The following is a 14,875-nucleotide window of genomic DNA, read 5'->3' as shown; positions in this document are numbered from 1 at the left end:
CGGGGCGGGATCCTGGATTCCGAGTGTCCCGCTCCTCATTTTAAACTACAATTCCCAGCAAGCATTGAGGTTACGTGTGGACGGCCACATCCGCCGCTGTTCATTGGTCCGGCATCGACGAAGGGTGTTCTGATTGGCTGAGGGTGGAGTTTGTATGTGCTTGGTTAGCGCCACGCTGCTGGCTGCAGCTGCTGTTGAGTGTTTGACCTCAGGTGGGCTCACGCGGTGAGTCATAGTGGGGAACTTCTCTTGGGTGTTTGGGGTTCGATTCCAGTCCCCAGGGTATTAATGCACGCTGAATCTCCAGAATTTTCTCTTTGTGTGTTTTTTGAGCTCGGTCGGGGGGAGGAGAGGAATGGGTGACTGTCTTCCATTGCAGATGAACTTCGAAGTGAAGTTCACTTCCCCTGTTACTTACAAGCTGAAACTGGCCCAGACGTGCAGCGTAAGAAAGGACGAAGTTGTGTTCTTCAAAACCAGAGGGAAGTTGGTTTGTAAAGAGTTATTTAAATCTTAGTAATTACCATATTTTAGATTCAATTTCGGAAAAAACGTATTAAGAACCCAATCTTAGCAGCTAGGCGCTGCAGGAGCTGGAGACACACTGACTTGTGTAGGAGGATGCCCAGCGAGTGTCCATAAGTAAGAGTGTGGGATCGGGTGGCGAGGAGAGGGTAGGAAGGCACCAGCCCATCTTGGGGCTCAGTTTCTGTATTTGAAAAAAAAAAAAAACTGTGTTGCACTTGTAAACCCCTTTCCGGCTGTCGGATTCTTTGGGACTGGAATTCTTTTCTCCCAATGATCAGGCATTACTGGGGGAGGAGACTTAATGTGTCATCTCATTTAATTATCAAGATCTACCCATTCAGTGAGGTGATCTACCTGAAGGTCATGCAAGGATTTGACTCAGGCATCCGACTCCAGACTTGTTTACCTCTAATATTTCCATATACTTCCTCCTCCTCCTCATAGCTGAGGCTTCTGTGGTTTCCGTCTGTCTACTGGACCCTTACCATAACCGGGGATAGCAGCCACTTCTTGACGGTCTTTTGTCAGTTCTCAGGGTGGAGAAGTCTTGCTCAAAAGCTGTAAGAGGTTGCAGCCTTGATTGAGGCAGTAGTATTAGAGCTTTAGGTCCTGGAGTGGCACACTTAGTTCTGGGATCACTTTCGTGGTGTGGTTTAAGAAAAAGTCATCAGTATCTTTGTATCTGGAAAGCTATCTGAGTATGGCTATCAGGAGAGAAGAGAGAATGCCCCCCCCCCCCTTTAATAAAAAAGGAATCACACTAGGGATTTAAACTTAGGGATTGACAGTTACTTACACTTGACTGTTATCAGAGTTTAAGTGTTCATCGAATTAACTCTAAAGTGAGGGTGGGAACCTGTTGTGGTCCGCTGTGATGAGCTTGTTTTCATAGGAATCTGTTGGGCTGAAAGGCCTTTTAGGATGAAAGGTGAGCACCGATCGTTACTCAGCATCACAAAAGGGTAGGTGGAGTTGTTTGTGGGAGACTTCTTTGTGTTACTGCTTCATTAATAGCCTGGCCCTCAGTTCGGAGTCAGGGAATCTAAAGTGAACAAACAGGATGTGGTCTTCACCGTCCTGGGGCAGGCTTGGGGGAGGAGGGGTATTTGTGACATTTAATGTAAATGGTCACCCCTGGCCTGGTGCAGTGAATTAGTTTATGTTTCTCTTTGGCTATCTTTTTTACCTGAAGCCATATGACCCTTCCTCTTCTTTATTGTTCCTAAACTTGAAATTTAAGTATAGTGTTGATTGTATCAATGAATACCTTTTAAGTTTCATTTCTAATTTTTATTTTTTTGAGATTTTATTTATGTATGTATTTGTTTGACAGAGAGAGAGCAAGCAGTGGGAGCAGCAGAGGGAGAGTGCTTGAGCCGAAGGCAGGTGCTTAACTGACCGAGCCACCCAAGTGCCCTTCATTTCTAATTTTTATTTTTATTTTACTCATGTATTTATTTGACAGAGAGAAGGAGGGCACAAGGAGGGGTAGAAGCAGCCAGAGAGAGAGGGAGAAGCAGACTTGCCACTGAATAGGGAGCCTGACATGGGGCTCAATCCGAGGACCCCAGGATCATGACCCAAGCTGAAGGCAGGCACTTAACTGACCAAGCCACCCAAGTACTCCACATTTCTAATTTTTAAAAATTAGATGAATGAAAGCTGTTATAAAGTCTTCCTTCCCACCCCCGACTTAGTTCATTTCTTTTAACTTATTTATAACCTTCAAATTATTTTTTGTTTTCTTTTCCCTGTGATTTGTGGCTGTCATACAAAAAACTGATCTAGTTTGAAATGATAGGATGAAAAGCTCAACCCAGAAGAGCTATAGATCAATCTAGTCTTAGAATTTTAACTTTTGCAGAACATGCTTGCTCTGGATTTTTTTTTTTTCCTGACGTTAAATATGCCCATCCTTTACTTTTTTATTTTTATTTTTTTAAAAGAGAGAGAGAGATTGCCCTTGTGTGGGTGTGGGGAGAGTGGAAGGGCAGGAGAGGGAGAGAGACAATCCCAAGCAGGCTCCATACCCAGTGCAGATCCTGGACGTTGCAGGGCTGGATCTCATGACCCTGAGATTATGACCCGAGCTGAAATAAAGTGTCTGAGGCTTAACTGATAAGAGCCACCCAAGTGCCCTTGCCCATTCTTCCCTCTTGAACTTTTAGTCTTGTTTCTTGAAACTTACCTTATTATTGGACACTTACTTTTGAGGTCGTGATGTCTCGAGAGACGGAAGGGAAGTGTCAGCAGTCCCACGGCAGTGGCACCTGTTCCCAGTCCCAAGGTGGCTTCTCTCAGTCTCAAGGCATCTCCTCCCAGACACATGGCGGCTCTTCACAGTCTCAAGGCACGTCCAGCTCCAGCAGCACGGCACCCACATCTAGCCAGTCCTCTCACTCCAGCTCAGGAACGCTGAGCTCTTTGGACACAGTGTCTACCCAAGAACTCTGTTCTATTCCTGAGGACCAAGAACCCGAGGAGCCTGTCCCCGCCCCTTGGGCTCGATTATGGGCCCTTCAGGATGGATTCCCCAATCTTGGTAAGACCTTTTGTTACATCATGTAAAATGTTAATTGTTCACAAAAATAGTTTGAGAAAGCTGTAGCAGAGAGCTCAAGGCACTTCTGGAATGATTCCGAAGTTTGAAGGTGATGAAAGATGGAACCAAGGAAGCAGTTTTGGGGGGAATTTACTTTTACCTGCTGTGGATACCCCCCTCATTTATCTTTCAACAAATATTAACTGGGCATCTGTAATGTTGTCCATTGGAGCATCTGAAGAGTGCAGCAAGCCATTTCCCTAGAAAAATGCTGATTCATGCAAACTTGCAAACAGTAATGGACAAATCCACAGAAACCACCACTTAACCTCTGCTGTGGCAGCTTCAGAACATCCATTTTACAGTTTCAGAATAGGGAAGGCTGTTTGTTGACTGTTATTTATTAACTCAAAATAGCCAGCCTTTTAATTTAAATCTGCTCATCCTCTATCACATTTTCTGATTCCAGCAGTAAGATTTCACTCTAGGTATGTTTGAAATAGCATTTTGATATTAAAAAAGAATGACTAATATATTATTTGTACCTTATAACTCACTGTTTCATCTCCAACATTGATGACTTGAAAAAGAAACTGTAAAACATAGAGAATAATAGAGGAATGTTCATAGGTACGACTTCAAATTTAGAAGTAAGTACTTGAAGCTGTTTTCTTTTACTCATGTAAGCCATAGTTTTAAGATAGGCTCACGGCTCATATGGTGAATGGGAAACATATGGTGAGAAAGGGTGAAGTGGGCTGGATCACTATGAAAAGTGAGATTATAAAAATCTGAAAATTCTGGTAGGGGGAATAGCATAAAGTGACTGCTGCTCAATAAATAGGATTTATTATAATTATTAGTTATTGATGCACACCTGTTTTCTTCTAAATGTTTTATAGGTTTACCCCATTGATGCATTTTGAGTTGCTTTTTTTTTTTTTTTTTTTTTAAAGATTTTATTTATTTATTTGTCAGAGATAGAGCGTGAGCGAAAGCGAGCACAGGTAGACAGAGTGGAAGGCAGAGTCAGAGGGAGAAGCAGGCTTCCCGTGGAGCAAGGAGCCTGATGTGGGACTCGATCCCAGGACGCTGGGATCATGACCTGAGCCGAAGGCAGCTGCTTAACCAACTGAGCCACCCAGGCGTCCCTTGAGTTGCTTTTTGTATATGGTATGAGGTGGAGGTCCAGATTCATTCTTTTCATGTGACTATCCCAGTTGTGTGAGAACTTTCTTGAAAAGACTCTTTTATTTATTTATTTTTAAAGGTTTTATTTATTTGAGAAAGAGAGCATGAGAGATAGCATGAGGGAAAGGCAGGAGCAGACACCCTGCTGAGCAGGGACCCTGATACAGGGCTCAGTCCCAGGACCCCTGGGACCATGACCTGTGTCGAAGGCAGACACTTAACCTACTGAGCCACCCAGGTGCCCCTTGAAGAGACTATTCTTTATGTGCTGAATGGTCTTGGCACCCTTGTCAAAATCATTTGGCCATAAATGTGAGGGTTTATTTCTGGACTTGCAGTTCCATTCTCTTGATCTATGTGTCTGTCCTTTTATGTAAGCACCACAAAATCTTGATTGCTGTAGCTTTGTAGTGAGTTTTGAAATCCAGAGTGTGAGTCCTGATTTGTTCTTTTTCTAGATTGTTTTGACTATTCTGGGTCCCTTGTCCATATGAATTTTAAGATGAGCTTGTCATTTCCTGCAAAGAAGGCAGCTTGGATTGTATTAGGGTTTACATTGAATCTATAGATCATTTGGGGGAGTATTGACTTTTTTTTTTTTTAAGATTTTATTTGTTTTTTATTCTAGAGAGAGTGAGCAAGGGCGGGGATGGGGAGGAGTAGAGGCAGAAGGACAAGCGGACTCTGCCCTGAGTACAGAGCTGGATGTGGGGCTGGATCCCATGACCCTGAGATCATGACCTGAGCTGAAACCAAGAGTACGATGCCCAACTGACTGAGACACTCAGACGCCCCTGAGTATTGACATCTTTTTTTTTTTTTAAGATTTTATTCATTTATTTATTTTAAAGATTTTATTTATTTATTTATATGACAGAGAGAGAGAGATCACAAGTAGACAGAGAGGCAGAGAGAGGGGGAAGCAGGCTCACTGCTGAGCAGAGAGCCCGATGCGGGGCTTGATCCCAGGACCCTGAGATCATGACTTGAGCTGAAGGCAGCGGCTTAACCCACTGAGCCACCCAGGCACCCTGACATCTTAATAATACCAAGTCTTGGGGCACGTGGTTGGCTCAGTGAGTTAAGCCTCTGCCTTCAGCTCAGGTTGTGGTCTCAGGATCCTGGGATCGAGCCCCTCATCGGGCTCTCTGGTGGGAAACCTGCTTCCCCCTTCTCTCTGCCTGCCTCTCTACTTGCCTGTGATCTCTCTCTCTCTCTGTCGAATACATAAATGTTAAAAAAAAATTAATTCTAAGTCTTCTGATCTGTGAACATGGGATGTCTTTCTGTTTATTTAGGTATTCTTTGATTTCTTTCAGTGGTGTTTTGTCATTTTCAGTATGTAAGTCTTGCATTTTAAAAAATGTGTTCCTGGGGCGCCCATGTGGCTCAGTGTGTTAAGCCTCTGCCTTCGGTCTGGGTCATGATCCCAAGATCCTGGGATAGAACCCCGCATTGGGCTCTCTGCTCAGCAGGGAACCTGCTTCTCTTTCTCTGCCTGCTTCTCTGCCTACTTCTGCCTACTTGTGATTTCTCTCTGTCAAATAAATAAATAAATAAATAAAATAATTAAAAAATGTATTCCTGGGGTGCCTGCCTGGCTCCATCAGTAGAGCTTGCGACTTGTTTTTGGGGTTGTAGGTTTGAGCCCTGCATTGGATGTAGCGATTACTTAAAATCTTAAAAAAAAAATGTACTCTTAAGTATTCTTTAAATGTTTACTTAGTATTTAAAGTTTTATTTATTTAAGTAGTCTCTGTATTCCACATGGGGCTTGAACTCAGGACCTCCTAATCAAGAGTTGCACTCTCTTCTGACTGAGCCAAACAGGCTCCCCATGTTTACTTATTTTTGTTGTGGGAATATCTATATAATGAAAAGTTTTGCCACTGTATATGGTTTACATTAAGTAAACCATTATGTTTAGTGTCTTTAACTACATTTATAAAATGTCGTGCAACTATCACCATTATGTATTTATAAAATTTTTTCTCTGATAATAGTCCTCTCCCTGCTCCCCCAAGCTTTATTTACATGTAATCAACATGAGACATTGTTTAAATTTAAGGTATACAGTATGTTAATTTGGTACAGTTATATATTGCAAAATGATTACTACCATTAGTATTAACTAATACTCTCCTCACATCGCATAATTACCATTTCTTTTTTGTGGTGAAAATACTTAAGAGGTGCCTGGGTGGCTCAGTCAGTTAAGTATCTGCCTTTGGGTCAGTTCATTATCCTAGGGTCCTGGGATCAAGCCCCACATTGGGCTCCTTGCTTAGCGGGGAGTCTGCTTTTCCCTTTCCTTCTGCTTGCCACTCCCCCTGCTTGTGCTCTCTCTTTCTCTAGCAAATAAATAAAAATAAAACCTTTAAAAAAAAAAGTATTTAAAAAAACCAATTTAAGATCTATGTTCTTAGCAACTTTCAAATATATGATATAGTATTACTAACTGTAGTCACCACACTGTAAATTAAATCACCAGAACTTACTATCTTGTACTTAGAAGTTTGTTCCCTATAACAAACATCTCCCCATTTTCCCACTCTCAAGTCCCTGATAACCAGCACTTTCTATTTATATGAGTTCAGGTTTTTCATTATTATTTTTTTAAAGACTCTTATTTATTTGCCAGAGAGAATGAGAGAGAGAGAGAGAGAGAACAAGCAGAGTGGCAGGCAGAGGGAATTGACTCCCTAGCAGGGAGCCTGATGTGGGACTCAATACCAGGACCCTGGGATCATGACCTGAGCCAAAGGCAGATGCTTAACTGACTGAGCCACTCAGGCGTCCCAAGTTTAGATTTTTTAGATTCCCCATATAAGACATACAAGTGAGATTGTACAGTATTTGTCTTTGACTTATTTCATTTACAGTGCCTTCAGAGTCCATCTATGTTGTTGCAAATGACAGGATTTCATACCTTTTTAATAGCTGAGTAATATTCCAGTATGTATGTGTGCATTTGTGTGTGTGTGTGTATATATACACATATATACACATATACCATATTTTCTTTGTCCATTGACTTTTGGACATTTAGGTTGCTTCTAGGTGTTGGCTGTTGTAAACAGTTATGCAGTGAAGGTGGGGGTACACACATCTTTTCATAAATACCTGGAAGTGGAATTGCTGAATCATATGGCAGTTCTGTTTATAATTTTTGGAGGAATCTCCATTCTTCTTTCCATAATGGCTGCACCAATTTACATTCCTGCCTGCTTTGCATCAGGGTACCTTTTAATCTACTTCCGGGCCAACACAGCAAACTTCTTGTCTTTTATTTTCTTTTTAAATTTATTTATTTATTTATTTTTCGAGAGAGAGAGAGAGAGAGAGAGAGAGAGAGAGAAAATATGAATGGGGGAGAGGTAAAGGGAGAAGCAGAATTCCTGCCGAGCAGGGAGCCCATGTGGGGCTCGGTTGTGTGATTTGACCTGAACTGAAGGCAGACGCTTAACCAACTGAGCTACCCAGACACTCCTTAGCATAATATTTCAAAAGTTCATTCAGTTTAGGGGTGTGGGTGGCTCAGTTGTTAAGCGTCTGCCTTTGGCTTAGGTCATGATCCCGGAGTCCTGGGATCAAGCCCAGCATCAGGTTCCCTGCTCAGCGGGAAGCCTGCTTCTCCCTCTCCCACTCTCCCTGCTTGTGTTCCTACTCTTGCTGTCTCCATCAAATATATAAATAAAACCTTAAAAAAAAAGTTCATTCATTTTTATTATATATCAATTTTATTTCTTTCTTGGTTAGATAATATTTCATTGCATGTATATATCACATTTTGTTTATCCATTCTGTTGATGGATATTTTGGATTATTTCTTTGTTTTGGCTGCTGTGAATAATGCTGCTATGAATATTCACATACAACTCTCTGCTTGAGTACCTGTTTTCAGTTTTTTTGTTTATATTTAGGAATGGAATTGCTGGAGAGTATGGTAATTCTGTTAAATTTTTTGTGTTTTTAAAAAATTTTTATTTATTTACTTTTTAAAGTTATTGTGGTCTTTGTTTTGTTTTATTTTGTTTTTTAAATTTACCTTGACAGAGAGAGACAGCAAGTGCACAAGTAGGCAGAGCAACAGGCAGAAGCAGAGGGAGAAGCAGGCTCCTCACCTAGCCTGGAGCCTGACAGTTTCAGGTGTACAATAGAGTGTTCAGCTATACTATACCTTACCCAGTGCTTAGCAAGGTAAATGTACTCTTTTTTTAAAATTTTTAAAAGAATTTTTTAAAGGTTTTATTTATTTGTTTAACAGAAAGGGAGAGTATAAGCAGGAGGAGCAGCAGGCAAAATGGGAGGGAGAAGCAAGCTCTCTGCTGAGCCAGGAGCCAGATATGGGACTAGATCCCAGGACCCTGGGATCATGACCTGAGCCGAAGGCATCCATCCACTTAACGAACTGAGCCACCCAGGCGTCCCAATAAATGTACTCTTTTTTTTTTTTTAAGATTTTATTTATTTATTTGACAGAGAAATCACAAGTAGACGGAGAGGCAGGCAGAGAGAGAGAGGGGAAGCAGGTTCCCTGCTGAGCAGAGAGCCTGATGCGGGACTCGATCCCAGGACCCTGAGATCATGACCTGAGCCGAAGGCAGAGGCTTAACCCACTGAGCCACCCAGGCGCCCCCCCAATAAATGTACTCTTAATCCTCATCACATATTTCTACTCATCCCCCACCCCCCACTTCTCCTCTGTTCTATAGTTAAGAGTCTGTTTTTGGTTTGTTTGTTTTTTTCATTGTTGGGATGCCTCCAGCTTTGCTTTTATTTTTCAAGACTGCTTTGGCTCCTCCAGGTCTTTTGTGGTTCAGTGCAACTTTTAGGATTGTTCTAGCTCTGGGAAGACTGCTGTTGGTATTTTGATAGGAATTGCATTAAATGTGTAGATTGCTTTGGGTAGTATAGACATTTTAATTATTTGTCCTTCTAGTTCATGAGTATGGAATATCTTTCCATTTTTTTGTGTCATCTTCATTTTCTTTCATCAGTGTTCCATAGTTTTCAGTGTACAGGTCGTTAATCTCTTTGGTTTATTCCTAGGTATCTTATTGCTTTTTTTGTCGCAGTTGTGAATGGTGTTAATTCCTTAATTTCTCTTTCTGCTGCTTCAGTTTTGGTGTATAGAAATATAGCAGATATGGGGCGCCTGGGTGGCTCAGTGGGTTAAAGCCTCTGCCTTCGGCTCGGGTAGCCTGCTTCCCTGCCTCTCTGCCTGCTTGTGATCTCTTTCTCTGTCAAATAAATAAATAAAATCTTAAAAAAAAAATTAAAAAAAAAAAGAAATGTAGCAGATACAAGATATGTCAATCTTGTATCCTGTTGCTATTTAATCTGGTTTTCAATATTAGTACTTTTTTCCTGAGTCTTTTTGGATTTTCTATGTGTAGTATCACATCACCTGGAAATAGTAAATGTTTTACTTCTTCCCTTGTCAGTTTAAATGCCTTTTATTTCTTTTTGCTGTCTGATTGCTGAGGCTAGGGCTTCCAGTGCTATGTTGAATGGAAGTGATGAGAGTGGACATCTCTGCCGTGTTCCTGACTGTAGGGAAAAAGCTCTCAGCTTTTGCCCATTTCGGATGGTACTAGCGGGGCACCTGGGTGGCTCAGTGGGTTAAGCCTCTGCCTTCGGCTCAGGTCATGATCCCAGGGTCCTGGGATCGAGCCCCACATCGGGCTCTCTGTGCTGCAGGGAGCCTGCTTCCTCGTCTCTCTCTGCCTGCCTCTCTGCCTACTTGTGATCTCTGTCAGATAAATAAAGAAAAAATCTTAAAAAAAAAAAAAAGGATGGTACTAGCTGTGGGTTTTCATATATGGCCTTTTATTATGTTGAGATATGTTCCCTCTAAACCTACTTTGTTGAGGTTTTTTATCATGAATTTATGCTGTACTTTGTCACATGCTTTTTCTGCATCTACTGAAATGATCATATGGTTCTTATCATTTCTTTTATTAATGTGATATATTATTTTGCTTGATTTGCCAATATTGAGCCACTCTTGCATCCCAGGAATAAATCCCACTTGATTGTAGTGAATGATTATTTTAATGTGTTGTTGGATTCAGTTTGCTAGTATTTTGTTGAGGATTTTTACATCTGTGTTCGTCAGGGGTATTGGCCTATAGTTCTCTTTCTGTGGTGTTTTTGTGTGGTTTTGGTATCACGGTAATGTTGGCCTTATAGAATGAATTTAGAGGCTTTCCTTTCTTTTCAATTTTTTGAAAAAGTTTGAGAAGAACAGATACTAATCCTTTAAATGTTTGGTAGAAGTTGGCCTATAAAGCTATCTCATCTTGAACTTTTCTTTGTTGGGTTTTTTTTTTTTTTTTAAGATTTTATTTATTTATTTGACAGAGATCACAAATAGGCAGAGAGGCAGGCAGAGAGAGAGGAGGAAGCAGGCTCCCTGCTGAGCAGAGAGCCCCATGCGGGGCTCCATCCCAGGACCCTGGGATCATGACCTGAGCTGAAGGCAGAGGCTTTACCCCACTCAGCAACCCAGGCACCCCTGTTGGGGAGTTTTTTTTATTACTGAATCAGTTTCTCCACTGGCTGTTGGTCTGTTCAAGCTGTTTATTTCTTCTTGCTTCAGTTTGGTAATTTATATGTTTCTCTGAATTTATCCATTTCTTCTCAGTTGTCCATTTTGTTGATACACAGTTTTTCACAATATTTCTTATAATTATATTTCCATGGTGTTTGTTGTTATTTCTCTTCTCTCATTTATGATTTTATTTATTTGCATCTTTTTTCTTCTTTTTGGTAAGTCTGGCTAGAGGTTTACCAATTTTATTTCATTTTTCTTTTTTTAAGAAAGGGACAGGGTGGGGAGGGGTGGAAGGAGGGGGAGAGAGAGAATCTTAAGCCACTCCAGGCATGATCTCACAACCCTGAGATCATGACCTCAGGCGAAATCAAGAGTGGGACGCTTAACAAACTGAGCGACCCAGGTGTCCCATTTTTTAAGTTTAGTTTTCCAAATAACCAGCTCCTGGTTTCCTCGATCTGTTCTGTTGGTTTTTAGTTTTTTTTCTTTTTTTTTTTTTAAGATTTCATCCATTCATTTGACATAGAAGGTCACAGTGAGAGAGGAAACACAAGCAAGGGGAGAAGGGGAGGGAGAAGCAAGCCTTCCACCAAGCAGGGAGCCCCACCATGACCTGAGCAGAAGGCAGATGCCCAATGACTGAGCCACCCAAGTGCCCCTGTTTTATAGTTTCTATGTCATTTATTTCTACTCTTATCTTTATTGTTTTCCTTTCTTCTGCTGGCTTTAGGCCTCATTTGTTTTTCTTTTTCTAGCTCCTTCAGGTGTAAGATTGTATTGTTTGAGATTTTTCTTGCTTCTTGAGGCAGACCTCAAGTATATTGTTACATACTTCCCTCTTAGGATTGCTTTTGCTGTGTAGGATGGAATGTTCTGAATATATCTGTTAGATCCATGTAGTTCAGTGAGTCATTCAAACCTATTCTTTGGGGTGCCTGGGTGGCTCAGTAAGTTAAGTGTCTGCCTTCTGCTCAGGTCATGATACCAGCGTCCTGGATGGAGCCCCACACTGGGCTCCTTGCTCAATGGGGGAGCCTGCTTCTCCCTCTGCTTGCCACTTCCCCTGATTGTGCTGTCTCTCTCTCTCTCTCTCTCTGACAAATAAATAAAATCTTAAAAAAAGAAAAAAAGCTATTCTTGTTGACTTTCTTTCTTTCTTTTTTTTTTTTTAATTTTTTTTTATTTATTTATCAGAGAGAGAGGGGGGGAGAGAGTGAGCACAGGCAGACAGAATGGCAGGCAGAGGCAGAGGGAGAAGCAGGCTCCCTGCTGAGCAAGGAGCCTGATGTGGGACTCGATCCCAGGAAGCTGGGATCATGACCTGAGCCGAAGGCAACTGCTTAACCAACTGAGCCACCCAGGTGTCCCAAATTTATTTTATTTGACAGAGAGAGATCACAAGCAGGCAGTGAGAGAGGAGGAAGCAGGATCCCTGCTGAGCAGAGAGCCTGAAGCGGGGCTCGATCCCAGGACCCTGGGATCATGATCCGAGCCGGAAGGCAGAGGCTTTAACCGACTGAGCCATCCAGGCGCCTCTTTCTTTTTTTAAAGATTTTATTTATTCATTTGACAGATAGAGACCACAAGTAGGCAGAGAGGCAGGCAGAGGGGGGGCGGGTAGCAGGCTCGCTGCTGAGCAGAGAGCCTGATGCAGGTCTCAATCCCAGGACCCTGAGATCATGACCTGAGCTGAAGGCAGAGGCTTAACCCACTAAGTCACCCAGACACCCCTCTTGATTTTTTGTTTGGAATGATCTATTCATAGATGTAAATGTGTACTGTTAAGTATTAGTATTGATTGCTTCCTTTATGTTTGTTTTTAGTGCTTTATATATTTGGGTGCTCCCAGGTTCAGTGTATAAATATTTAAAATTGTTATATCTTCTTGTTGGATTGTTCCCTTTATGATTACCCAGTGTCCTTCTTTGTTTCTTTTTTTTTTAATATAAAGATTTTTATTTATTTATTTGACAGAGATCTCAAGGAGGCAGAGAGGCAGGCAGAGAGAGAGAGAGAGAAGGAAGCAGGCTCCCTGCAGAGCAGAAAGCCCGATTTGGGGCTCGATCCCAGGACCCTGAGATCATGACCTGAGCCGAAGGCAGAGGCTTAACCCACTGAGCCACCCAGGCGCCCTTCCTTCTTTGTTTCTTATTATAAGTCTTTGTTTTAAAGTATTTTGTCTGAGCATTGCTATCCTGGCTATCTTTTCTTTCTTTTCTTTTTTTTTTTTAAGATTTTATTTATTTATTTGACAGCGAGAGATCACAAGTAGGCAGAGAGGCAGGCAGAGAGAGAGGAAGGGAAGGAAACAGGCTCCCTGCCGAGCAGAGAGCCCGATGCAGGACTCGATCCCAGGACCCTGAGATCATGACCTGAGCCGAAGGCAGCGGCTTAACCCACTGAGCCACCCAGGCGCACCCTGGCTGTCTTTTCATTTCCATTTGCATGATAAATCTTTATCTATCCCTTCACTTAAAAAAATCTATTTTATTTATTTATTTAAAGATTTTACTTATTTAAATAAATAAACTTATTTAAATAAACTTATTTGAATAAATAAGTAGGCTTGATCCCACGACCCTGAGATCATGACCTGGGCGGAAGGCAGAGGCTTAACCCACTGAGCCACCTAGGTGCCCCAGGATCTTCTTTAAATAAATGTCTGTTTAGATCCTTTGATATTTTTTAGTTGGATTTTTTATTATTGACTTGTGTTCATTATATATTCTAGATCTAGATCCATTATCAGATACATGTTTTGCAAATATTACTTCCATTCTTTGAGTTCTTTTTCACTTTTTTCTTTTTAAGATTTTATTTATTTATTTGAGAGAGAGGGAGCATGAGCACTAAGTGGGGTAGGGGTAGAGGGAAAGGGAGAAACAGAATCCCTGCTGGGCACAGAGCCCAATTCAGGGCTGGATCCTAGGACCCTGAGATCATGACCTGAGCTGAAGGCCAAGGCTTAACCCACTGAACAACTAAGGAGCCCCTCTTTTTCACTTTCTTGATTATGTTGTTTGATACAGTAATTTTAAACTTTAATTATGTCCGATTTCTCTATTTTTTCTTTTGTCACTTGTGTTTTTATTTTTTTTTTTTAAGATTTGATTTATTTATTTGAGAGAGAGAGAGAAAGCACAAGCAGAGGGGAGGAGGAGAAGGAGAGGGAGAAACAGAATCCCTGCTGAGCAGGGGGTCCTACTTGGGACTCGATGCTAGGACCCTGGAATCATGACCTGAGCCGAAGGCAGACACTTCAGTGACTGAGCCCCCCAGGCACACTTGTCACTTGCGCTTTTAGTGTTTTATCTAAGAAAACATTGTTTAACCCAAGATGGCAAAGCATCATTACCGTTCTTTTTCCTTAGAGTTTTATAGTTCTGGTTCCCATTACTGTTAGCATTTGATTTTGTTTGAGTTGATTTTTGTATGTGGCATGAGGTAAGGATTTTAACTTGATTTTTGTTTGTTTTTAAAGATTTTACTTATTTGAGAGACTGCGAGACAGAGCACAAGTGTGGAGGGAGGGGCAGAGGGAGAGGAGGAAGCAGCTCCCCTTGAACAGGGAGCCTGATACAGGGCTCAGTCCCCAGACCCTGGGATTGTGACCCAGAGCCAACGGCAGATGCCCAACCAATTGAGCCACCCAGGCACCTCTCAACTCTGTTGTTTTGAATGTGGATATCTACTGGTCCTACTGGCTTTTATTGGAAAGACTGTTCTTTTGCCAGTGAATTGTCTTGGCACCCTTTTTGGAAGTGAGTTGACTGTAAATATGATTTCTTTTTGGTCTCCTCATTCTTCTCTTTTCATCTGTATGTCTGTCCTTACGCAGTACTGCACTGCCTTGATGGTAACCTCTGCCTGCCACTATGCCTGCTGCTCTGCCTACTTATGCTTGCTATCTCTGTCAAATGAGTAAGTAAAATCTTTTTTTTTTTAAAGATTGTATTTATTTATTTGAGAGAGAGCACAAGCCAAGGGGAAAGGCAGAAGGAGAAGCAGACTTCTGCTGAGCAGGGAGCCCGATGCAGGGCTTGATCCCAGGATCC

General features: G+C 41.7%; 1 protein-coding gene across 11 annotated transcripts in view; it reads left to right on the top strand.

The window, feature by feature from the left end:
- The first annotated feature begins 1 nt into the window (after window position 1).
- CHEK2 (checkpoint kinase 2) overlaps window positions 2-14,875 on the top strand; it is a 51,549-nt gene continuing 36,675 nt past the window's right edge. Inside the window, exons 1-3 of one of the 11 annotated variants that reach the window (XM_045081538.1) lie at window positions 2-225; window positions 380-490; window positions 2,743-3,070. In XM_045081538.1, coding sequence (XP_044937473.1) covers window positions 380-490; window positions 2,743-3,070 — 439 coding nt within the window. In that variant the 5' untranslated portion in view covers window positions 2-225. Of the gene's footprint in view, window positions 226-379; window positions 1,491-1,861; window positions 1,915-2,537; window positions 3,071-14,875 lie in introns of those variants that run through there. The other 10 variants (XM_045081534.1, XM_045081535.1, XM_045081532.1 and 7 more) reach the window with 10 other exon arrangements.

Source organism: Mustela putorius, unplaced genomic scaffold (genome assembly GCF_011764305.1).
Source record: "Mustela putorius furo isolate JIRA1106 unplaced genomic scaffold, ASM1176430v1.1 tig00000578_pilon_pilon_pilon, whole genome shotgun sequence".
NCBI classification, from domain to species: Eukaryota; Metazoa; Chordata; class Mammalia; order Carnivora; family Mustelidae; genus Mustela; species Mustela putorius.
The sequence above is the reverse complement of the archived record's forward strand: the minus strand, read 5'-3'. Positions and strand labels throughout refer to the sequence as shown.